This window comes from Gopherus flavomarginatus, chromosome 2 (assembly GCF_025201925.1).
Source record: "Gopherus flavomarginatus isolate rGopFla2 chromosome 2, rGopFla2.mat.asm, whole genome shotgun sequence".
NCBI classification, from domain to species: Eukaryota; Metazoa; Chordata; order Testudines; family Testudinidae; genus Gopherus; species Gopherus flavomarginatus.
This window is the reverse complement of record NC_066618.1, coordinates 113,698,797-113,723,526: the sequence shown is the minus strand read 5'-3', so window position 1 is coordinate 113,723,526 and position 24,730 is coordinate 113,698,797. Positions and strand designations below refer to the sequence as shown.

General features: G+C 41.3%; 1 protein-coding gene across 2 annotated transcripts in view; it reads left to right on the top strand.

The window, feature by feature from the left end:
• TMEM245 (transmembrane protein 245) overlaps nt 1–24,730 on the top strand; it is a 153,838-nt gene that overhangs the window by 96,042 nt on the left and 33,066 nt on the right. For both annotated transcript variants that reach the window (XR_007772299.1, XM_050937683.1), the window contains exon 13: nt 12,688–12,833. Coding sequence is in view for 1 of the 2 variants with exons in the window: in XM_050937683.1 (XP_050793640.1) it covers nt 12,688–12,833 (146 nt within the window). In the remaining variant the exon portion in view is untranslated. The remainder of the gene's footprint in view (nt 1–12,687; nt 12,834–24,730) is intronic.

Here is a 24,730-nt window from a genome sequence, read left to right as displayed (position 1 = left end):
TCCACTTATTTCCTCCTATTTTCTGCTTACCACTACAGTTAGCCATCGGAGGCAGCTATTCCCCTCAGTGATGGTGTCAAGGCTAATTCCCCTCTCTGACACTTCAAGTGCGGAAGGTGGGGGCCCACAAGGATTCTAAAACTTAATACTGGCCACTTCAGGCATGTATTAAACTCCCAAGGTTACAGCTTTTCTCTGACCTTGGGTGGTGGCAGCATCTACTCATCCAAGTGCAAAAACCCCTTTCAAAACCCAGGAAGGCGCACTTGGGAATTACTTCCAGTGGGGTACCCTCAAGTCCTTTCACACTTCAGTGCAGCATGTTCAGTCTGCAGGTGGAAATGCCATCCCCAAATGCATGGGCGTAGTTTCTCCAGAGTCTACACAATGGCGTAACATTCTTTTTCTGAAACTGACCAGTGGCTTTCCCTCTCAGAATGTTTTTTTGCTGAGAAAGACGACAGCATGGAATTGTTGATTTGATCATTCCTGCATTAAAGCTGCTCCTACATCATGCTCGGACGCATCTGTCGTTACGACAAACAGTTAGTCAAAGTCCGGGTCTCTTAGTACAAGGTCAGATGTAAGGGCAGCCTTAGGCTGGTTAACGGCTTTTTGACACTTTTCAGTCCACTGAATTGCATTTGGCTGTTTTTTTTGTTTTTTTTTCTGGTTAGGTCTGTTAGTGGGGTGGCAATTTGGCTGTAGCATGGTACGAATAGTCAGTAATACCAAGCCAAACCCAAGAAGAATTGGACCTGCTTCTTTGACTTGGGGACAGGCCAATTTTGGATAGTATTTACTTTAACCTGAGATCCCGGTGCCAGGATGGAGGGATGCCCTTAACCCGGCTGAGTTCTAACTGCAGAAGAAAGGAATTTTCCTAGAGATGAAGTGCTTGGAGGTGGAAGCACAGGAGAAGAGAGAGGTCACTTGAGTGACCAAGTCGTGCTCCAGAAAGTGCTCCAGGCCAATAAGATGGAAGCATCATGGGAGGGGCCATTTAGGGTCCGAGAGTGCCTGTTAATTACTTCATAGCATTCCTAGACCCTGCCCTAAAACCTGAAGTATACCATGTTAATTCTCTAAATCCCTTTTTATTCCTGAGAAATCAAGGTTCTCCAGTTTACAGCCTAGGAAAGAAATGATGCTGAGTGGCCTGAAGGAGTCTGCCATGAAGGAAAAAATAGTGACGTAGAAGAGATGAGCCTTTCCATAACCCTTGGGCATAAGCAGCAACAGCAAATCCAGGAACTGTGCACCAACTTCGCACCAATGTTTTCAGCCACCCCAGGACGGACAGAACAGGAGTACCACTTCATTGACATGTGATGCTCTCCCAATTAGAGCCCAACCGTACCAAATGGCTCCGCAAGCCAAAATGGCAATAGAAAGGGAGATCAAGGACATGTTACAGATGACTGGTAATCCGTCCCTCTGAGAGTGCTTGGGCATCTCCAGTGGTTCTGGTTCCCAAACCAGATGGGGATCCACTTTTGCATGGACTCCCATAAACTAAATGCTGTGACTCGCCCAGAAAACTATCCATTGCCATGCATGGATGAGCCGTTGGAAAAACTGGGACATGCCCAATTCATCTCCACCTTAGACTTAACTAAGGGGTACTGACAAGTGCTGCTGGATGACTCAGCCAAGGAAAGGTCAGCCTTCTTCACCCACGTAGGGATGTATGAATTTCATGTGCTCCCTTTCGGACTGCAAAATGCACCTTCCAGAGACCTTCTGGCTGGATTTGGGGAATTTGCAGTCACTGACATTGACAATGTGACTATATTCTCAGATTCATGGGAAGAACGCCTGGAACACTTCCAAGCTGTCTTCCAGCGCATAAGGGAGGCAGGATTAACCATTAAGGCCAAAAAATGTCAAATAGGCCTAAACAGGGTAACTTACCTTAAACACCAGGTGGGTCAAGGATACAGCTTTTCTCTGACCTTGCTGCCACTATCCAAGTGCAAAAACCCCTTTGAAAGCCCAGGAAGGCACACTTGGGAATTCCTTCCTTTGGGGTACCCTCAAGCCCTTTCAACTCCTCTTCCGGGAAAAGCAGAGAAAGAAAACAAAGGAAATCAGCTGTTGCCACCAGCTAATTAAACATGTGCACAAACCTCTTGGGGACACAAAAATCCAATCTTGGTTCTTAAAGGTAAATTTAATACAAAAAATAGACTACATCTGGAATTTAGGATTTTTGCTACGTTTAAAAAAAAATAATTACAAGGATTAAGGATCAAGATAGCTTCCTGAGGTCCACTTTAAGGGTTACAAGCAAAACAAAAGCACCTGGGGTTAGCACAGAGGAGTCCACAAACCATAAAGAAAAAAAAAAAAAAAACCCTCACCGCATCTTTCTAGACGTTTTCTGATCTACTTACATATCTGGGGTTTTAAATTAGTAGTTTCTAGGTATGATCTGATGATTTTTCCATACCTGGCCCAAAGCTTCTTACTGCATTGCTGCTCTGTCCCCCTCTTCCAGGGAGAACAATAACATACAGACAAAGAGGAAGGTTTTTTCCCAATTTTATAAGTTCTAACCTGCCCATTGGCTCCTTTGGTCAGGTGCTTGCTCCCTTGCTTTTACCTATGGACTTTTTAACCCTTTACAGGTAAAGCAAGTAGAGAACAGCTAATGAGAGAGGTTTTATAGCTAACTGGCTGGCTGGATGTCCATAAAAGGGAGTTGCCCCCCTTTCATTTATCACAGATGGACACCGAGAGTTCATTTCCTCTCTGTGAAGGGCACATCAACCAGAAATTTATTTTGTTTGTTTTCAAAACAGATGTTAAAAGCAAGAGATGTTCGGTTAAAGCTCTTTCTCCTAGATAAATGTAAGGTCTGCCTAAGACCCTTTAAAGCAGGCTCCTTCTGGGTCCAAGCAGTCCTTTGCAAAAAGTGCCTCCACAGTAACTGCCTGTGTCTCAGCTTCTAGGGCTCCTGCTTAATCAAAGCCTTCTACTGATCATTTTGTCATTCCCTCCTCCCATCCACAAAGGGGCAGATTTCAGCACCTCTCATCCAAGGAGCATAGACACAGGTCTCCATCTAAATAGAAAGAGACATCTCCACTTTCAACTTGAAAAGAGGACAGCTGAAAGCCTCAACAAGGGTCCCTCTGGTGTCCGCAAAGACACCGAAGTTGGACCTCTGATGCTGACAAAGTCATTCTATCACTGTCTTGGATGTAGAGTCTGAAGTATCACCTCATGGGTTTGCTCTCATGCTGATAGGGCTGTTGGTTCTGGTACTGATCACTTCAGCACCACTTTTTTGGAGCAACTTCTGTTGGTGAGACAGATGAGCCTTCACGGAGCTCTTCTTCACATCTGGGAAACTAACCCAAGTAAATTAGTTCCCAGGAGGTCAGGCTGGTGCTCCATTTTGAACTTAAGAGGTCTGAACACATTTGTCTGTCAGTGCATATTCAGAATGGTGACCCTGGCTAAAATAATTCATATCTTGGATCTTCTAGACTGGTTTGCAGCTCTCGATCTGCAGGATGTATATTTGCATCCCGCCCCAGCACACAGGACATTAATTGCATTTTGTAGTTGAGAAGGCACATTAACAGTCTGCAGATCCAAAACTCTGGCTGACTTTGCGTTCGTTGTTTACAAGAATGGTTGAAGTCCGCTCTACCAATCCAAACAGATATCATATAGACATGGCAATACAGATTCCACAAGAAATCTTTTTATCCTTAAACTGGTGGAAAAACCCATATCAAGTATACAAGGGCATTTCCTTTTTTCTGCCTCCTCCAACAAAGACCCTAGTGACAAATGCCTCCGTTTTGGCTAGGTGCAGACCCCCACCCCATCCCAATTACAAGTTTAGGATTTATGATTCCAAAAGGAGACTTGCTTTGCATATCAATATTCTAGAACTCAGAGTGGTTTCTTCCTTACATCCACAGCAAGAATCCAAGTAATAACAGACGATACCACAGTAATATTTTACAGTAGAACCTCAGTTACGAACACCAGAGTTATGAACTGTCAACCACACACCTCATTTGGACCTGGAACTACACAATCAAGCACCAGCAGACACACCAAAAAAGCAACTACAGAAGAGTACTGTGTTAAACATGAACTACTGAAAAAAGGGAAAGTTTAAAAAAAAAAAATGAACCAGGTAAGGAAACTTTCTGTGTTTTTCATTTAAATTAAGATGGTTAAAAGCATCAGTTTTCTTCTGCATAGTAAAGTTTCAAAGTTGTATTAAGCCAATGTTCAGTTGTAAACTTTTGAAAGAACAACTTTTTCAAAGTGGTGGTAACTCTGAAGTTCTACTGTATATAAACAAATGGGAAGGAGCCAAATCTACTCCCACTTTGCAAAGAAACTATTATCTGGTGGAACTGGAGCATACAACATCAAATTGACAATTTCAGTCCTTCATCTACCAGGGCTACAGAATATGCTAGCAGACCACTTGAGCAAACAGTTTTCACAGAACCACAAATGATCAATAAAAGACCCTGTCATCCAATCAGTATTCAGCCAGTAGGGATTTCCAGATAGTGTCTTGTTTGCTACCCAAGAGAATGTGAAATGCAAAAACTTCTGTTCCACAGGGGGGTGGAGTCAGAGATCTTGAGTGGATGCATTCCACAAGCATCTATGTCTATGTACCTGCCAATTCTTCTTGTTCCAAGAGCACTGAAGAAAATCAAGCAAGAATCAGCACTGATAATCCTCTTAGGTTCAGCCTGGCCTAGGCAATACTGGTTTCTGGAACTGATAAAGCTTTCCATATGTTATCCAATAACAATAACACTATCATTGCCTCTCGGGATAAAAGGACGACTTTGCATCCAGATACAGCATCCCTGCATCACACTGCCTGGATGCTGTCAAGCTGACTGTCATGGAAAGGACTTGTTCTAGAGATGTGCAGAATATCTTAATTCATAGTTGAAAAGGTTCAACAAGATCTATTTATGCGAAGTGGAAAAGTTTGTCTAGCCATCTCAGGGCATTTTGTCTCCAACTCACAGTGTTTCTTCATGTGCTCCTGTACAAATTATATTTAAGGATTCAGATCTCTTGATCAGTTAACTCCAGATTCACGTGGCAGCAATATCTGCATGTCATCCACATATTCAAGACCATAACATTTTTTTCTCATCCAGCATTGGTCAAGTTTCTCAGAGTTCTGACTCGTGTATTTTCACCAGTAGGGGAACCACCCACCTCTCCCTGGAATATTGTCCTCAAGGGGTCAATGCAGTGGTGCCATTTTTCCTGTTGCATCCTCTCTTACCAGTAATGGAATGTATCCATGCCTCCTCTTCTCCCCCGGCCCCATTACTGTACAGTTGGCTTAGCAGAGGGGCTGTGACTGGGGCTGGAGCAGGGCTGCAGCTGGGGCTCGTTCCCCACACCCTGTGGGAGGTCGGCCAGGCCCTGTTGCGCCCTCTCCCGCCCCCCCGTGTTCCTCTGTGCCTTCCAGGGTGCGAGCACCCCACAGTTTGAGGGCCACTGAGTTGATGAGTCCTCCATTTGAACCCTCAGCTACCTCTTCTGTGTTGCATCTTTCTATGAAGAAGGCTCTCTCAGTAACAATCACTTCAGAAATGAGTTGACCAGAACACTATATCAAAGGCAACTTATCAATAAATATTTACTCTTACAGACGATGATAATGATGTGAATCTTGTAACTCACATGTAGCACACCACTTTCAGAAATCCAACAAAGCAGCTCTGCATTAAGGTCTCAGCAAGACTGTAGTTCTTTGTGTCTCAAACACTTAAACTATTTTGTTTTTGCAAGAGAACTCTCTGAAAGTCAGATAACACCTTCATTTTAAATAAAAGCCTCAAGTGTTTGTCCAAATAGATCAGTTGTCTTCACTTAACTCGATATTCCTCTGGGTGTCTCAGCAATTCAACCTAGCACAAAGAGGAACAGCTCTTCTTTAGTTGTATTCTCTTAAACCTAGGGTTAATCTGGCCCTGTAATCAGTGACACAGGCTAGCTCTGTTTTGTTAGTGTTTTAAGTAGGATTGAATTTTCACATTTTCTATAGATGAACAGTGAATAAAGTTGGTTCAGCTCACATTTTTACTACAGAACAGGAAGATAAAACTGCTATTTGACCGAAGGAGACCTGCAGTTCTGTTGGGGAATATGGAAATTTTCAACGCATTTTTTAATATGTCAGCAGTAAAGCCTCTGGACAGAAAATAACTCAGTGAACAGCAGGAGTAGACAAGTTTCCCAATGTACAGACCTGTCTCGCACACAATTAAGCTACATTAATATATAGTACTAGGCTGTATATTTTAGCACTGAATTTTCTCACCAGTCACTTTCTGTTTAGATGCAGTCCTTTGGTGCCTCAGTTATGACTTAGGGTACATCCATACTACCCGCCGGATCGGCAGGTAGTGTTCGATGCATCAGAGATCAATTTATTGCGTCTCGTCTGGGCGCGATAAATTGATCCACTAATCGACACCTGTACTCCACCTCGGCAGGAGGAGTAAGCGGAGTCGACGGGGAAGCCGCGGCAGTTGACTCGCCGCCGTGAGGACGTCCAGGTAAGTTGATCTAAGATACTTCAACTTCAGCTACTCAAATAGCATAGCTGAAGTTGGGTATCTTAGTTCAAACCCCCTCACTAGTGTAGCCCAGGCCTTAGAAGTTTAATTTTTGCATATTTTTAAATTAAGAAATCACTAAAAGTGCCTTGTAAAATGCAAAGAATAGCTTAACAGGTTATCTTCAGTGGCCTCCCTCTTCTTTTGTTGACCCGCAATTGAAGCCTTACATTACTTCCTCACTAGTGGCTAAGGTGATTCTGAAGTTTTCTAAAACAAATATTCAAACTTACTTAAGATCTACTAATGGACAAAGGGGAACACATGTCTTGATGTTGCATGTAATGTTGGAACTATTCTGTCTGTGGGAGGAGGGGGCAAGTCAGTTATACTGAATATAGTATTTATCTTGTGATTTCTGGCATTACTTTGCACAATACATGTTCTCTTTTTTCAAAATTTAATTGCACTTTCTTATAAATGGAGCTGTTGGAGTGTGATGCTCTAATGACATGCATTTTCACTTAATATTAATTAAATGAGCTGTATGTCTGTGTATCATTTAGTTCAACTAACTCCCTACTGTCACTCCTGCTTCTCCAAGGTAGGATGGGGTCCTCAAATGCTGCTGCATTTTTGCTCCTTAGGAAAGGGAAGCTCCTGCTGCCATTCCAAATAGGGGAAGAGGCCATGGTGTGAGTGTGGTGCTGTGCAGACTGGGCTAAAATTGTCCTGTGTGATAGTGCACCTAGGGCTTCAGACTGTAATCCAGTCCTGCACACTTTGCGTTCCAGGTGGGAAGGAGTTCTGCCAGCAGCTCATCAGTTCAGCTCTGTGCTGCCCTATTATATTCCCGTGGCTCGCATTCAGAAATAAGCAAGGGCAGTCCTAATCATCGAGGAGAACTCTTGTCCAGCTTTCTGACTCCCTCTTTTGTGAGTAGCAGTGTGGCTTATGTGATGAAAGCAGCACAGAAAGAGGTGCCCTCCCAGTGTGATGATCTGGCAAAACAAGGCTAATGCGATCCTTGGATGTATAAATGAAGGAGTAGTGAAGAGAAGTGGGGAGCTGATTTTATCTTTGAGTATAGTATTGGTAATATCAGTGCTGGAATACTGCACCCAGTTCTGGTGTCCACATTTGAAAAAGGATGTTGAAAAACTGGAGACGGTGTAAAAAATAGTCACACAGATTATTTGAGATCTGGAAAAAATACCTTATAGTTACCGTAAAAATCCCCAAATTTATCCATTCCTTCCACATGTGGTGCTGCCCTCATCTTCTCCATAAACCTTCACCCTTAACTTGTAGTGTTTGTCACCTAATCTTTGGTGTTACCCTCTTTCATTTTCTCTTTATGTTCTAAGACGCCTATCTAAGGTGAGTGTTCTGTGTTGACTAGTAAGACTCTTTCCTGCGATCACCTTGCATTCCTTTATATCTTTTTTTGGTTTTTTTCTAAGAAACGTGAAAAATAGTCAGTCTGGCTCCCACTCTTGTTGGTAATAAGCTGTTTATCTCTTTTTGTAAAGGATGCATTGGATACTACTAGGTCATGAGCTTATATCAGGTGCAATATGCTTTCTCTTTTGTCATGTAAAGTTCCGTAGCCCTGGCCACTGTGTTGTCTGCTATATCCATGCCTGTCTCTTCCAGCATGTCCATTTAAGTTGGTGCCAATAATTATTTCCTCATTTTCTGGAACTTGCTGAAGAGCATTGTCTGACATCTTCCAGAGCGTTGGTTTCTCATCCTCAGCACAGCCAGATTAGGAAGCATTTAGTAATCCACCTTCAAAAGCCTGCTTGACCATCGTTAACTTCTCACAGATTCTATTTATTGTCACCACTCTTTCCTTTATTTTACTATTGAGATATGGCTACTCTGTTTCTTGAGTTGAAGGCATCACAGTAAATTATTTTGTATTCTTCCCCAATCTCTTTTGCCTTTTCCACTTTCCATTTTGTTTCCCAGATACATGCTATCTGTACTTTCTGCTTGATTGCCTTCTATGATGAGATAACGGGTTCTGTGGATATGGGAAAAGCTGTGGATGTGATATATCTTGACTTTAGCAAAGCTTTTGATACAGTGTCCCACAGTATTCTTGCCAGCAAGTTAAAAAAGTATGGCTTGGATGAATGGACTATAAGGTGGATAGAAAGCTGGCTACATTGTTGGGCTCAATGGGTAGTGATCAACGGCTCAATGTCTAGTTGGTAGCCGGTATCAAGCAGAGTTCCCCAGGGGTCGGTCCTGGGGCTGGTTTTGTTTAACATCTTTATCAGTGGTCTGGGTGATGGGATTAATTGCATCCTCAGCAAGTTCGCAGATTACACTAAGCTTGGGGGAGAGGTAGAGACGCTGGAGGGTAGGGATAGGGTCCAGAGTGTCCTAGACAAATTAGAGGATTGGGCCAAAAGAAATCTGATGAGGTTCAACAAGGACAAGTGCAGAGACCTGCACTTAAGAAGGAAGAATCCCATGCACTGCTACAGGCTGGGAACTGACTGACTAAGCAGCAGTTCTGCAGAAAAGGACCTGGAGATTTCAGTGGACAAGAAGCTGGATATGAGTCAGCAGTGTGCCCTTGTTGCCAAAAAGGCCAATGACACATTGGGCTGTATTAATAGGCGCATTGCCAGCGAATCGAGGGAAGTGATTATTCCCCTCTATTGGGCATTGGTGAGGCCACACCTGGAGTATTTTGTCCAGTTTTGGTCCCCCCCCTCCACTATAGGAAGGATGTGGACAAATTGGAGAGAGTCCAGTGGAGGGCATCGAAAATGATTAGAGGGCTGAGGCACATGACGACTTATGAGGAGAGGTTGAGGGAACTGGGGTTATTTAGTCTGCAGAAGAGAAGAGTGAGGTGGGATTTGATAGCAGCCTTCAACTACCTGAATGGGCATTCCAAAAAAGATGGAGTTCAGCTGTCCTCAGTGGTACCAGATGACAGAACAAGGAGCAATGGGCTCAAGTTGCAATGGGGGAGGTCTAGGTTGGATATTAGGAAACACTATTTCACTGGGAGGGTGGTGAAGCACTGGAATGGGTTACCTAGGGAGGTGGTAGAGGTTTTTAAGGCCTAGCTTGACAGAGCCCTGGCTGGGATGATTTAGTTGGTGTCGGTCCAGCTTTGAGCAGGGGATTGAACTAGATGACCTCCTGAGGTCTTTTCCAACCCTAATCTTCTATAATTCTACCTTCTTCCTTTTCAATGTTTCCTAGCCCCATGCTACAGCCAGTTACTGGACCATCATTCCAATGTACCAGTCTGATTTTTGATTTCTGGACTAACTTCATTAACTGCATGCGTCTGAAGTTACATTGTAGCCCTCGCATACAACACTTGGCCAGGGGCACCGTGCATCATTTCTAGAGAGTACTCTCCCATTGTCTTGATTTATTTGAGGACTCATAGTGTCAGTTTATAGCAAATTTTTACGTCCGGCTGCCAACCTAGCGCAAGCCCGCCTCCTTTTTCTTGGTACTGGCAATGATGACAGATATATTGGAGAGTGCTAAACTAGTTGTGGGTGAATCAAAAGAGAAAGCCTTTATTCAAAAAGCAACTTGGTGTTGGAGTAAATTAGACATGAAGTGATAAAAGATGAGAGGAAAAAAATTATAGCAGTAGGAGCAAACGAGGTGGAGGAATAGTAGTAGGCAAAGAAATTGCCCAGGAGTGTAGTTACAAAAGTGAAAGCAAATATTTTGGAGAAATTTTACGTAAGACTTAGAACAAAGGCAGGGGGAAAGGGACTGTATAGGCTGGTGAAAGGACAAGACAGAAGTATCAAAGAGATAGAAAGGAAGTGAGGTTCATCAAAGATGAAGCTGGTATGATATTGATTGATCATAGTCATATAAAGAATTGATGGAAAAGGCATTTAGAACAGCTTTTAAAAGAATAGAATCCAAGAGAGTAATGCTATTTTATGCTTACTACACTGAAGTTCATCATTCTATCAGACCAGATGAAGTGGCAAATGCTCTAAAAGAAATGGAAAATAAGACTGAGGCCCAAACAGAATCACTATTGAGGCATGGAAAAAGCTTGGAATAGAAGATATCCCTCTGCTGGCATTCTTGTTCAGCTCCATCATGTGATGGGAAAAGATACTAAACATGTGGAGGAAAAGGACCTTGGTGCCAAAATACAAGGAAAAAGGTGGTTGCTATTGATCTGGAAAAGACCATTTGACAGAGTTCCAAGACAAGTTATCTGGTGGTGTACGAAGGAGAAGATGGTACCAGAACTTTGTGTGGATTGGTCAAGCCATATATGTAGGTTGTATGTCAATATTCAGAACTGCTGGTGGTGAAACAGATAAACTCTTGGTAAAGGTAGGAGTGTGTCAGGGATCAACACGGAGTTCTTTGTTTATCCTTGTCCTGGATACCCTCTCAGGGAATATACAGAAGGAGGCATCTTGATGCATGCTGTTGCAGATACCATTCTGTGCAGTGAGGAGAAAGATAGGTAGTCTACAAGAGGATTTTGATAACTGGAGAGAGATGCTGGAGAGACACGAGCTCAAAATAAGCAGAGGAAAAACAGAGTATATGGTATGCAACTTCAGTGATGTGAACATTGAAGGCTTATTCTTGAAACTAGATGGGCAGACTGTTACAGAAAACACACGGTTTCAAGTATCTGGGTTCCAGAATCCTGGAAAATGGGGAAACAGAGGACAAAATTAGAACTAGAATAATAAATGTTTCACTCAAATGAACAGAAATAAGTGGTGTAATATGTGACAGAAAGATGCCAGTAAGATTAAAAGGGAAAGTCTGACTGATTCTCTACGAGCTCTTCCAAACTTCAGTGCAGTAAAGGAGTGGTGCCTCTGTACGTGGGGAAAAAGTTAAAAATGATTGCTTGGAACTCTTTCAGGTAACTGTCAAATTCCTTTTTCAAAGGCAAGATTTACTTTCAGATGTGCCATCTGTATGACCTTGTCATAAACAGATAAGTAAGAGTTAATAGAACAAAACTGCTTCATATCTCTTTTGCCTGGAAAGGGTTAACAAGAACAGTGAGCCTGGCTGTCACCTGACCCGATGACCAATCAGAGGACAGGATACTTTCAAATCTTGAGGGAGGGAAGTTTTTGTGTGCACTGTTAGTTTTTGGTTGTTGTTCACTCTGGGGTCTCAGAGGGATCAGATGTGCAACCAGGTTTCTCTCCAGTCTCTCCAATACAGGCTATTATAAGTTCAGACTAGTGAGTACTAGGTAGATAAAGCGAGTTAGGCTTATGTTTGTTTTCTTTATTTGCAAATGTGCATTTGGCTGAGAGGAGTTCAAATTGGTATTTTGCTGAAAAGATTTTAATTTGTATTTGTATACTTAGGCTGGGAGAGTATTCCCAGTGTCTATAGCTGAAAGACCCTGTACCTATTCCATTTTAAATTTACAAAGATAATTTTTACTGTTTTTCCTTCTTTAATTAAAAGCTTTTCTTGTTTAAGAACCTGATTGTTTTTATTCTGGTGAAACCCCAGGGGACTGGGTCTGGATTCACCAGGGAATTGGTGGGGAGAAAGGAGGGAAGGGGGAGAGAGAGGCTGATTTCTCTCTATGCCAGGATTACTTTCTCTCAGGAAGAGTCTGGGAGGGGGAAAGAGAAGGAGGGAGAGGAAGGTGAATTGTCCTCTCTGTTTTGTGATTCAAGGAGTTTGAATCACACAATGATCTTCCAGGGTAACCCAGGGAGGGGAAGCCTGGGAGAGGCAACGGTAGGGGAAAGGGTTTTCTTTCCTTGTGTTGGGATCCAAAGGGTCTGGGTCTTGGGGGTCCCTGGGCAAGGTTTTGGGGAGACCAGAGTGTACCAGGCACTGGAATTCCTGGTTGGTGGCAGCGCTACAGGTTCTAAGCTGGTGATTGAGCTTAGAGGAATTCATGCTGGTACCCCATCTTTTGGATGCCAAGGTTCAGAGTGGGGAATTATACCATGACAGACCTGAAGTGCATTTCTCTAAGTCTGTGTGTCCAATAGCATTTTGTGTGTTTCACAATTATGTTAAATGATCTGAAACATATTTGCATTCTATTATCTGCATAGTGTTTAATGCATTTTTTTCTTTCAAATTGTGATTTGTTTTACAGGTGATTTTCCTGACCACGTTGTTTTATCTGTTAAGTTCCAGTGATGAGTACTACAAACCAGTGAAGTGGGTGATTAGCTTGACACCTTTGTCTCAGCCAGGCCCATCCTCAAATATTGTTGGCCAGTCTGTGGAAGAGGCCATAAGGTATGTTGCTGCTTTCTCACTAGCTGTGGAAAACAATTTCTTTGAGACTGGCATATTTTTTTTGTATGAATATTGAATAATTTTAGTTTAGTTTAATTTTAGCTGTTTGTGTTAAGGATATGCAGTTGTCGCTGCTCATATTTCAAGGACTTAGAGTATGTTAATAACAGACCAGTGTGTCCCTGTTGGGATGAGGCAGAGAAGAAAATCTTGATCCAGATTGTTCCACGCTAAATGTGCCACCTCTGTCTCTCTCCCCTTCCCCTCCTGAACCCTCCCCGCCCCAGTTCTTGGAACTTTTGGAAAATACATGTTTTTTTACTGAGACATTTTATAATACAACTGTTTTTAATTATACAGTTACTTATTTAGTGATAATTAAAGAAAGATGTTTCTAGGTATCCTCTTACAGTAGCAGCTTACAGACATTAGTATGATTGACTGTATCTGCTTTTCATCCCATGGCATGAGGGAACAGAGCAGCCACAATGGTAGAGACTATCTTCTTTGCTTTTTTGATTTAGACTGTGTGCGTGTCATTAGATTACTAAGTAGAGCCACACTAAATAAACTCATCCTGTTTCCAGTCGTGCTTCTGTGCTTCAGTGCCTGGCCAGTTTCTCCCAAGTTGTCTTTCCATGACCCAATACGTTTATATAGCATCTTCGATTGCACAGTGGCAGAGGCTAGCTTCTTTGTTTTGTTGATTAGGGCTGTGTGTATACGCCTAGCTTCAAAGTGCCATTCACCAAAGAATTTGTTTCACTTTGTAGGCCCATATCACAGATAATACAATGGACTGGATCAGTATATAGGAAAACAACGAACTGGAGGGGATGGGAAACTAAGGGAGGAGAGAAGTCAAGCCAGAGAAGCAAGGTGTAGGGAAGGAGAGAGACAACAGGCATCAGTGGTAGATAAAACAGAGCAAACGATTGGGAAGTATAAGGGGATGCTGGCCTGCCTTGCTGACAGAGACTTTATTTTGAAGATGCAAGAAGTCAAATTTGACTTTAAAAGAATGCAGATGTAAAGATATGCTATCAGGTCTCTTTAGTTTACCCTTGTTCCCTAATCCCTGTATGCTTTTCTTTTCTTCCCCTCACTCTGTTAATCTAAATTCTACCCTGGATGTTAAGTCGCACACACGTCTACAGAATTTGCCATAATACTGAGCGTATATCTACTACAGTGGTCCAATGATGGCACTGCAGCTGTGCCAGTGTAGTGCTGTAGTGTAACTGCTGCTTATATTGATGGAAGGGGTTTTTCTGTCGATATTGTTAATCCGCCTATCCAAAAGGCAGTAGCTAGATTGGCAGAAGAACTCTTCCATTGATTTAGCTGCCTCTACACAGTGGGTTAGGTTGACCTAACTATGGTGCTCAGGGCATGACATTTTCCATGGCCCTGAACAACAAAGCTATGTCAATCTAATTTTTCAGTATAGACTTGGCCTGATATGGGATCTTCATGCCAAAACATATGCTTTAGGGCCTTTGGGGCAGTTCTATGGACTGTTATACAGATCAGACTTGATGATCACAATGGTCCCTTCTGGCCTTGGAATCAATAGATGCATTACATTAGCTGCAGCCGTGAGGGTGGAATAAATACAGTGGGTTATGTAGAGCAGCAGAAAGGAGAATGAAAGGACTTACTCTTTTTGTGCTATTCTGGTTTCCATAAGTCAGTTTTTGCTGAACTTAATGAGCGATTTCTTGAGGACTAATGGTCAGAATAGACTAATGGTGAGGACTTATTTTGAATTACTACTCTTAGTGTGGTTTGATGCTTATTGTTATTTTTATATATATATATATATATATATATATATATATATATATATATATATATATAATATGATCATTGTTTGTCAGATCTCATGCCATTTGGAAAATAATTATGATTCTCTCAGTTCATCAGTCTGTCTGCAGAAAAATTGCTTGTTTGTCACAGCGTAGCAAGTATCTTTTCTTTTTAAAAAAATATCCATTCTTCCCAGATTCTGACCTTGAAGGAGAGTAATAAGCTAAAACTGCATGTGCATCTGATATGGCCGATATATTAAATCTATAGATATGATTTTTGTCATGGTAAAACAGTTCATAATTCATAGCACAGTCTTGGTAAGAAATAGATAATTTCACACTATAATAATGGGAACCTTGTGGATCTTGCTGCTGCATGTTAACAGTTTGTTAGTTTGCTTTGATCTAATCCTCTTTTGAAAAGTGATTAGATCAGAACAAACTAGTGAATTGTTAATGCGTGGCAGCTGATCAAAGTAGACTAACAAACTGTTAAAGCAGGGCAGCACATAAATGGCAAAATTCACGGGTTCTATGACACTGGTGACCACCATGACATAATTGTAGCCTTAATTAAATCACATGCTGATGAATAGTAGTCTGGGATGTACAGTAATAGGATCAAGATACTCTGCTGGTATGAATTATAACATCATAATGGCACTCCTCTAGTTCCTTTCATCTTAAACTCTCCTAGCATTTTACAACCATTAATTCATCCTCAAAACATCTCTGTGCAGCCCCCTATGCCAAATGACTTAGCGATATTAGTGTAATGGGAGCTACCAGAGATGACGTTTATAATCTTCTCTAAAGGTATCATGAGTGCATAATTCTCACTTTTGGTGCTCATGCCTCTAAACCAATGATTCTCAACCTATTTAACATTGTGAGCCACATATGCAGCTCTCTATGTAGTATGTGGGCTGCAGCCACAGAATATATATACTAACTGTGGCCCTGAGCATGTTGCATGAGGTCACAGCTGTGTGCTGACTGGGCCTCGGGTTGAGAACCACTGCTCTAAACACTACTCGACAGGGCATGTTCCAGACACTGAGTTGAGGCCGCAGAACATTTCAGTCAGTCCTTTTCTGATAATGTTCAGTGAAGAAACTGTCTCATAAATGTTACCCAGTGATTCTCAACTTCAGCTATGGCCCCTATTGCTCATAGTTCTTTAAACAAGATTCAGAGTATCCTTTGTCCGATTTCCAATTAATAGCAACAGTTTTAGTTGGTACGTTGGTGTTTTTTCAACAGGGCATAACTATGCAGCTGGTTTACTATTTATTATTTAAAATGAGTTGGTGCCCAGAAGTGTGAAATACTGCCAAATGCTAGGTAAGATGCACTCATAGGAACAGGGAAAGTGCCACCAAAAAAGATTCATGCTTCAAGGATTCTGCCTCAGTTTTTTGGGTCAGTGAGAGGCTTCAGTAGCCCAATTTATGTGTTGGCTTTCAGTAGTCATTCAGCAAAGGTTTCAGTGGTGGAAGAGGGGCAATAATCTCCTATGAAATAGCATGTTTGACAGACTTACCGAGTGCAGTTTGGTCTCCCATGGACAATCTGTAGTGGTTTTTATTCTTCCATGTTCCATTGATGCCAAATCTGCAAAGTTGATAACACCTTCTCCTTGAGCTGACTGAGCTATGAGCCTTTGTGTGGACAAGCCCATCTCAGGTTGGCCCTCTGCTGTGCGCCATGTGTTCTACTCCTGCTTGTTTTTTCTCATGAATTCAGATTGTGGAGGTGCACTTGAGAATGGGAGCGGGGAGCTAGACCCACAACTGGGCAGTGCAACAGCCCACAAAATACTCTTCTAAGTACTTGGAGCATACATGCACGTGGATCCTGCTTTGAATCATGCCTCTGAGGGTATACCTTCACTGCAATGTAAACCCAGGGTTAACTGAATTTGAGTTTGCAACCTGGAGCTCCAGCATCTAGACTGTATTATGCACACTTGAGTACAATCACCCATATCCCAGACTTCCTAGCACCCTCCCCAAAATTTAGTTGCTCTAGCCCTTCGTTTGTGGTGCACTGTGGGAAAACTTGAATGTCCACCAAACTTGACTCTGGAGGATAAAGAGAGTCAGCCTATGGGACTGTGGAATAATGTTGGCAAACTCCCAGAGCCCAAGTCCACTGGGACAGCATCTACACTACGAAGCAATAAGGCTTTAACCCTGGGTCCAGGCTGGTCAGGCTTGGGCCCTACACCCCACAAGGTCCTGGGATCCTGGACCTGAGCCCTGGGTTAACACAGTTTGTGTGTAGATGGAAAGGGGGTTAGAGTTGAGCCTTAGTTTGAACCCTGGGCTTACGTTGTAGTGTAAATTGCCCTGAGTCCTAGGGTTGAAGTTGGAATGAACTTAAGACATTAGAAAATTCATCCAGTGTTTTCTTTGTTTTTGTTAATACCAGTTCCCTCCGTAATACCATAACTTAAAGAATTGTGTTGAAATGACTGATTTTATTTCTCGCAGCTATGATCTGGCAGGCCTGCAGTTAGTTAGGTGAAGGTAAAGATTTAGTCTATCCAGAACTGAACAGCTTCCTTTGTCATTCACAGGAATGTTCAAATCATGGCTCTATGCAAAGCAGCCTATTATTTTGCTCAATACTTTTACACAGTTTGCACAGATTCAATCTCTAAGGAAGAATACTGCTTATATGGTCCCCTTATCTTATAGTACCTGTTTCTGAAATACTTGTTTTATATAAGACCAGCTCCTCCCACCTGTTTGAGTTAGTTTCAGAATGTTCTTTAATGGAAACCAGTGACATTGATAAAGTTTTAATTTTTGTTGACGTGTTCTGAAAGTTTTTTTATTGTTTCATGCCTTGTGAGGTATCTTACCACCTTTTTATTTAAAATAAATTAATAAATCATACCTATGGATAGTAGCCCTTTTTTCATTTGTAATTATACTCTTTAATAAGCGACATCCCTCAAGGTTCTTGCTAAGTTTGAGAATCTGGCACATAGGTGGTATATTTACTTACCTTGTGATTCTCATTCTTTACCAAGATCGCTTGCAAGATTCCTTCAGAGTTGTAAGGCAGCTCTTTTATCTGTTGTCCTTTCATATCTGATATTATTCCTTCCTTTTAATTCTTTTTAAATGTAATTAGAAATTAGGGAAGATCTTATTTTCTGCTCTTCAAAAGAGATGACTGGGCATGTTCGGGGGCCTATGATGTGCTTGAGATTGGTGCATGCTAAGCAGGACAGAGGTCTTAAACCAGGTTTAGGGTGTTTTAGAAGATAAAAAATGTTAAGTAAGTACTGACTGTAGGCGTGAGACTCAAGTGTAAAACCCTGCAAAATAACAAGGTAAATAATTATTCCTTACAGGGATTTCCTACTCCCACCCCCAAACTTCCGTCATCCCCCCAGTGGTCATCTACCTGCTATGTTGTGAATACAGTTGTTTTCCACAGACTCCATAAATTCCAACACTCTGACCGCCAGGTTTGGTTTATACTTGACAGCTTACGCTGACCTAACTCTGTAAGTATCTACACTACAGCATTGTTTGTGCTGATGTAAGTCACTCACTACACCGACCTAATAACTCCGCTGCCGCAAGAGGCGTATTGCTTAGGTTGACGTAGTTAGAACTAAAAATAATCCATCTTAAACTTAGCTTGAATTATTAGGAAAGAGCCTACATCAGTCAACTGGATTGTTTGGCAATCCAAGGGTGTAATGAATGATACTTCAGTAGTGAAGTGTGTTTCTTAAAATTCAGCCAGATCCAATGGGAGAAGAGGGGCAATAGGGACTGTTAATCTCCCATGAAATAGTATATTTGGCAGACTTACACAGTTCTTCAGGATTCAGTTGCATGCTGGAACAACCATTTTTCCTGAAATAACCCATTCAGTGATCTGTATCATTTATTACCAATTACGGTGACTGAAATTTCCATTTATTAGATAAGACCAAGGGGACCAATCTTTAATTGTTTAGTGAAATAAACTAAGATTTGTCTTGTCTTGATACTCAAGCTGCATGTGCTTACATTTTACAATTAATTAAAATAATGAGAGTATAATCAGATCAATTCTACATCTGTAGACTAGTTGTTTTATTTCCTTAATTCATTCATATTAAGTCCAAGTAAATTAGAATTATTGAGAGTTAGTGTTGGTTTTCAGAGTACCCCCAAGAGAGTTAGAAGTATTATGTATTTAAATTAATAGTATTGTTAAAAATATGTTGGTGAATTTTGTTCATATAAGAAGCTTGTCCTGCCTAGTTTAAAATGATCACCTGTACTGAATTCTGTGCATATGGAATATGATTCAAAATTATAAATAAAATACTGTTTTGGGTTGACCCAGTCATTCATTAGGTAGTTCTTTGCACTACCACTTGAGACTTCTCATTCCCTAGGCCACGAGGTCTTGGGGATGTTGCAGAGGCAAATGTTCCGCAGCTAGGAGAGAACATACCTTCCATTGTTCCATAAAGAACTTTATATGGCCTAGCTAGCAGCAGTGCTGGTGACTTTCAGAAAAAGAAACCTGCAGCGTTAGTTGGCCAAAGAAGGGATTGATGACAGACTACCTTGAGTTGATGGAAATATTTGCTGAGGCTTTCACTCAGGCCTAACAAGAAAACTTGTTTCAGATCTGAACTAGCATTATTAGATTTTACAGGACTTTTGTGTCTATTAGCCATTAATACTTCAGTAAGTGAAAATACTCAGAATGTAGTTGTTTGAGGGCTGAGATGTAAATTACCAGATAAGTGCTTTTCCAGGGCACTAGAGGCTGTCAAAGTCCTTTGTATGAAGTTAGTTCATAATAACCCAACTACTTCACTGTGTCTTTGATTGACTATTACCACCTTGATTCATGTATCCCTAAAAGTAGAGGGATGATGCTTTTGTCTCCTCATTTCTGATTGAATGAAGTGGTAATTCTCAAGTTCCTGGATCTCTTTAATAGCAGCATGCACACCTTTGCCTGAACCATTTTCCTTTCCCTTAGCAGCATGTCGTTCTCTTCCTGAATGCACCATACCCTTCTTCCCTGAAGTTCCCATTCTGCTTGCTCTGGTGGAGATATTGCACATTACTAAGTTGCATGTTGTCACGGCCTCAGTGCAATTTAGTGTGTGCGATATTTTCACATGAGTGCATGCACACGGGTATGGCTGTGGCTTAAAGTTACTGCAGCTTTGAGTTTTTGGTGGGGGCTGACCAGTGTTATAGAAGTCATAAGACCAGTTCAGTGTTTTGACTGGATTCTTGAAACATTCTTATTAGCAAAAGCTCAAATTTTGTAACATCAGGAAGATAATTAGTGTTTGTTTTCCATTTGAGAAGTGTTATCGTTATTTTCTTCATCCATTTTTAATACATTTCAAAATTTTGAGATTCTTGGTTATAGAAAATTCTCCCAAATGATCAGAGTTTTTCTGGAAAAGTGGCCTCCAGATTTTAAAGAAAAGGTTCTCCTGACAAAGAAAGGGGCTGAACCAAAGTTGCCTAAAAGTGAAAAGGCTATGTTTGATGCAGAGAGCTATAGTGCCTTGATTGTTCAATCAGGTTTCCATTAACGCTTGAGAACCTTTATTTATAGTAAAAGCTGTTTTATCTGGTAGCTGAGGAAATGGAGGATGCCGGTAAATGAAAAATGCCAGTTAACTAAGAGGGAGGGAGTTTGGGTGAAGGAGGGAGTGCAGGGTTGGGGCAAGGGTTTTGGGAGGGAGTTTGGGTGTGGGAGGGGGGTGCCATATCTGAGGTGAGGCGCTTACTTCGGTTGGCTCCCACAAGCAGCGACCTGTCACGGCTGCTTCTAGGTGAAGGCACGGCTCTGTGCACTGCCTCCACCCACAGGCACCACCACTGCAGCTACCATTGGCTATGGTTCTCAGCTAGCGGGAGCTGTGGAGGCAGCCCTTGGGGCGGGGTGGAGGCAATGCGCAGAGTGCCTGTCGCACCTTCACCTAGGAGTAGCAGGGACAGGTCACAGCTTGTGGGAAGCTGCCCCAGGTATGTGACCCCCGGATCTGGCACCCCACATTCCCTCCCGTGCCCAAACTCCCTCCCAGAGCCCGCACTCCACACCCCATCCCACGCCAAAATCCCCTGCCGGCCCAGCACCAACCAGAATTTCAATGAAGATCAGAAATGCCTGTTTATGGAGGTTTCAGGTTAGTGAAGTGCTGATAAAACAGCGTTTATTGTAGTAACTTAGAAGATGTAGAGAGCTGTGTTATGCAAAAGCTACATTAATCACCTAAATGTATCCAGGCTATTGCTTTCACGGAATAGTCAAATAGTGGAGAAAATGAGATGGTGATACAGTTCCCAGAGAAAACAATTGTCTTCCAGCATATTAAGGGTAAAAGTGTATAATATGCTTAGGAAAGCTAGAATGTGTGGATTTTTGACTGCAGTGTTAATAGTATACCTTTTTAATTGAGTGAGTTTTTGTTAACATTTGTTTAATAAATTAAGTCTTGAAAGAAGTCAGCCTGCACTGTATGTCCTTTCAGTACCGGAAGTGTCTTTTACAGAGACTTATGGCTCACAAGGATTTTAGAAAAGTGTATTACATTTTCACAATTTATAGTTCTTGTCTGTGTGTATATAGTGTTCATTTGCTTTCAGTGAGTATAATGTCTGAACAGGGTGGAAGTAAAGGGTTAAAAATGGCATTTTCAAAATTTTCCTTCCTTTCCTTTTTGCTTTTCTGAAATCAGGATATAATCCACTTTTTGAATCAGATTTGTGTACAGACTCTATGCTTTGGCCTTGGTGGTGAAAACCTTTCAGATTCACATTCCAAATTAATTCAGTGATGATTCAGGTTGTGTGCAGAATGAGGCAGACCGTAGCTCTATGGAAAGGGTGAACTACCTGATGATCACAGTGGAGTGTTAATTTTGAAACCTAATGTCAAAATTAACTGTTGGTTAATTACTGCTGGTAATTTTAACAGAAATAACCAGCTAACTTGCTTATTTTACAACTTAGGAAAGTATGGGAGGCTATTTTATGTTCCAAAATCCTAAACTATCCCTCGCTTTATTAATTTCAAATCTCCAGTTTTCCCCGAATGGCTGCAACGGCTGGACTAATACCATTCTCTGACTGTGGCCTAGAGGATAGAGCATGGGACTGAGACTCAGTAGACCTGGGTTTTATTCCCAGCTGTGCCACTGACCTGCTGGTTGACCTTAGGCAGGTCACTTCCCCTCCCCCTTTCTGTGCCTCAGTTTCTCCATCTGTAAAATGGGGTAATGATATTGATCTCTTTTCTAAAGAGCTTTGACATCTACAGATGTAAAGCATTAAATAAGAACCAGTTATTGTTGAAAATAAATGTTTCGGGTGAATATAAACTTAATTTTAATATAAAATTAAATACTAAAAGGCATATTTCAGTTTATTCATTCACTTTACTCTGCAAACTCTCCTCTCATTTATTTTTTTTAACGTATCCAGAGCTACTACAAAATTTCTAGTCTTCTGCAACACTCCAGTGCAGCGTTTAGGTCAAGCTGCAAAAAACATATGGGACTATAGTAGTATATGGTACTACTCTCAGTGCACAAAATCATTTGTCTGAGAAAATATTATCCTCTTCTAGGCTCTCTCTAAACTAGGGAAATGAGATGTATTTAGCTAACATTAGCTGGTTGTGTAAGAGCTTCCATATTGTTTTATAACAAACACGGTCAGTATTGTAACCGATATAGGTTGTTCATTCTGTTTTTGTAGTTACCATCTGCCTCATGTGCCTGACCTTTTAGTTATCACTCAACCAGATATATGGGGGTCAGTAATTAAAAAAGCTAAAATTTCTTTACCCATCAGACAGCAGGTTTCCAGAAAGTGTTGTTTGTGTACTTCCATTCTCATCCAGTTCTCGTCTGGATTGTATATAAATAAACATATATTATATTTGTATATCGGTATGGTATTTGTGTTTATAAGTATATAAACAGAATTACATATAATTAAGATATGAAATTGTATGAGGACTATTGTATAATTGTGTACAAGGTAAAAGATATATTAAAATTACATGAATAAATACAGGTGTATTTAAATACCATGTAATATAAAGATGCTTAATTATACTTTTTATAAAACTATACATGGGGGATGGGGTGTATCGGTATAATGCAACTTTAACTATGGCATTTCCAGACATTTTGAGAGATTAACTATGTAACTTTAACTTTCTCCTCATTATATTGCCTCTGCAGATCCACGTTAGGAGTAACAAGCACTGTCTTACAAATTGCCACCCCTCTCAATGCAGTAAACTATCAGGGTCATGCATGTGCATGCTCCTTGGATGCAAAATAAAATCTCTACCTGATAGCAATCCCTTAAGTCCTCGCTTCACCAGCCTGAGCAGTCACAATCCTAACCTTCTCCCTGCACAGGATTAGTATTACTCTTTTTTTTAATTGTTTGATAATATTGTGGCATACTATTACTTGAATAGGCAGGGAGGATCTTGGTCTGGCTATGACAAGATGCAGTAAATCTCAGGAATGGTGCACCATGAACAAGGTCAATGCTTTCTCATCTAATTCTGGAGGAGTGAAAACCACCTTAAATTGCTACTGTGAACAGGCCTGAGTGGTCTTCAAAGGAATCAGTAGTTGGATTTTTTTGTTTTAAGTGGACTAATCCATATGTAGACTTGCTTGTCACAAACTGGAACACACAATGTTCAGTGTTTTGTGCCAGAGAATGTAGGCACATTGAAATGGCAGGACAGGACCTGAGTGGTCTTGTTCACTTCAACAGATGTAGTTCTTGGATATGTTATCCCTCGTCAGGAACCTACATGTTGTTGTTCTTCAAGCCCAAGTCTCTCCTAATAGTGTGGTTGCTGGGCTGTTGAAGCTGGGGTCACTGTGGGTATGTCTACACTGCCATTAAAAACCTGCAGCTGGCCCATGCCAGCTGACTTGAGCTCAGGGGCTGTTTAATCGCAGTGTAGATGTTTGGGGTGGAGCCCTGGACTCTAGAATGCAGTCAGGTGGGAGGGTTCCAGAGCTTGGGCTGCAGCCTGAGCCCAAATGTCTACACCTCAAGTTAAAAAGCCTCTTAACCTGAGACCTGTGGCTGGCCAGTGCCAGCTGACTGGGAGTCTAATTGCAGTGTAAATGTACCCTGCGTTTCTTTAGTCAATCACATCTTTGTTTTGAAATTATGGGAAACATCTTCTAATCTAAGGAGACATGTTGGAGGAAGTCTTTTTTCAAGTTGATATCGAGCCTAAACTTAAGGCTGGTCCAATTCTGTTCCATTGGCTGACTTTATTTTGGAACATTTTATGTCTCATGAAGACAATCCTCTGTTGATTTACAGCTAAAGTGTACATAACTATCTCTTCTTACCTTTTTACTGTGCAAGGGATGGGACCAAGTCTTTTTCCTCCCTCTTAACCTAGTAAAGTGGCTTCTTAAGGATATGGTAGAAGTATATTCCCAGATTTGTAAATGGATGAGTTTGTGGTATTTAAAATTAATTTTCAAAGTCTCCTACAATTTGAAAACTCATCTACCTATTCCTTCACATTGCACGTTCAGTTTTTCTTTGTGGCTGTAACATTAGCCAAGAGATATTTTTCAACAGCAGGCTCTGATGACACACACGCTTGATCCTGTTTACACCTTCTCCTAAGGACCAAAGATCTCCTATCATTTTGTTTAGTAGAGTGATCTCTGAATTTTACTGAATCAGTCAATTAATTACCTTACCATAATTTTTCCTTTCACATCTTCATGGTGGAATTGGATATATAAAGAAATGTGATTAGTTTTTATCTTGATAGGGCAAACTTTAAGAGGGCTAAAAAATGGTTAGATTTTTTGTCAAAAGCCACAAACAAGCTGTTTCAGTTCTGCTACTTGCAGCTCATTTCTTATTTGTACAAAACATTATTCTCTCAATACTCAGTCTAGATTGGATGTTCCGTTTGGAAGAGTAGTGCTTCAGTCTTTTAAATTAGCAGCTTTCCTTCAGGATTTTCACTGCTAGCTAGTCACTTCCTACAGCAGGCTTCATGCTCAGGCAGTGTGATAAAGGAGAG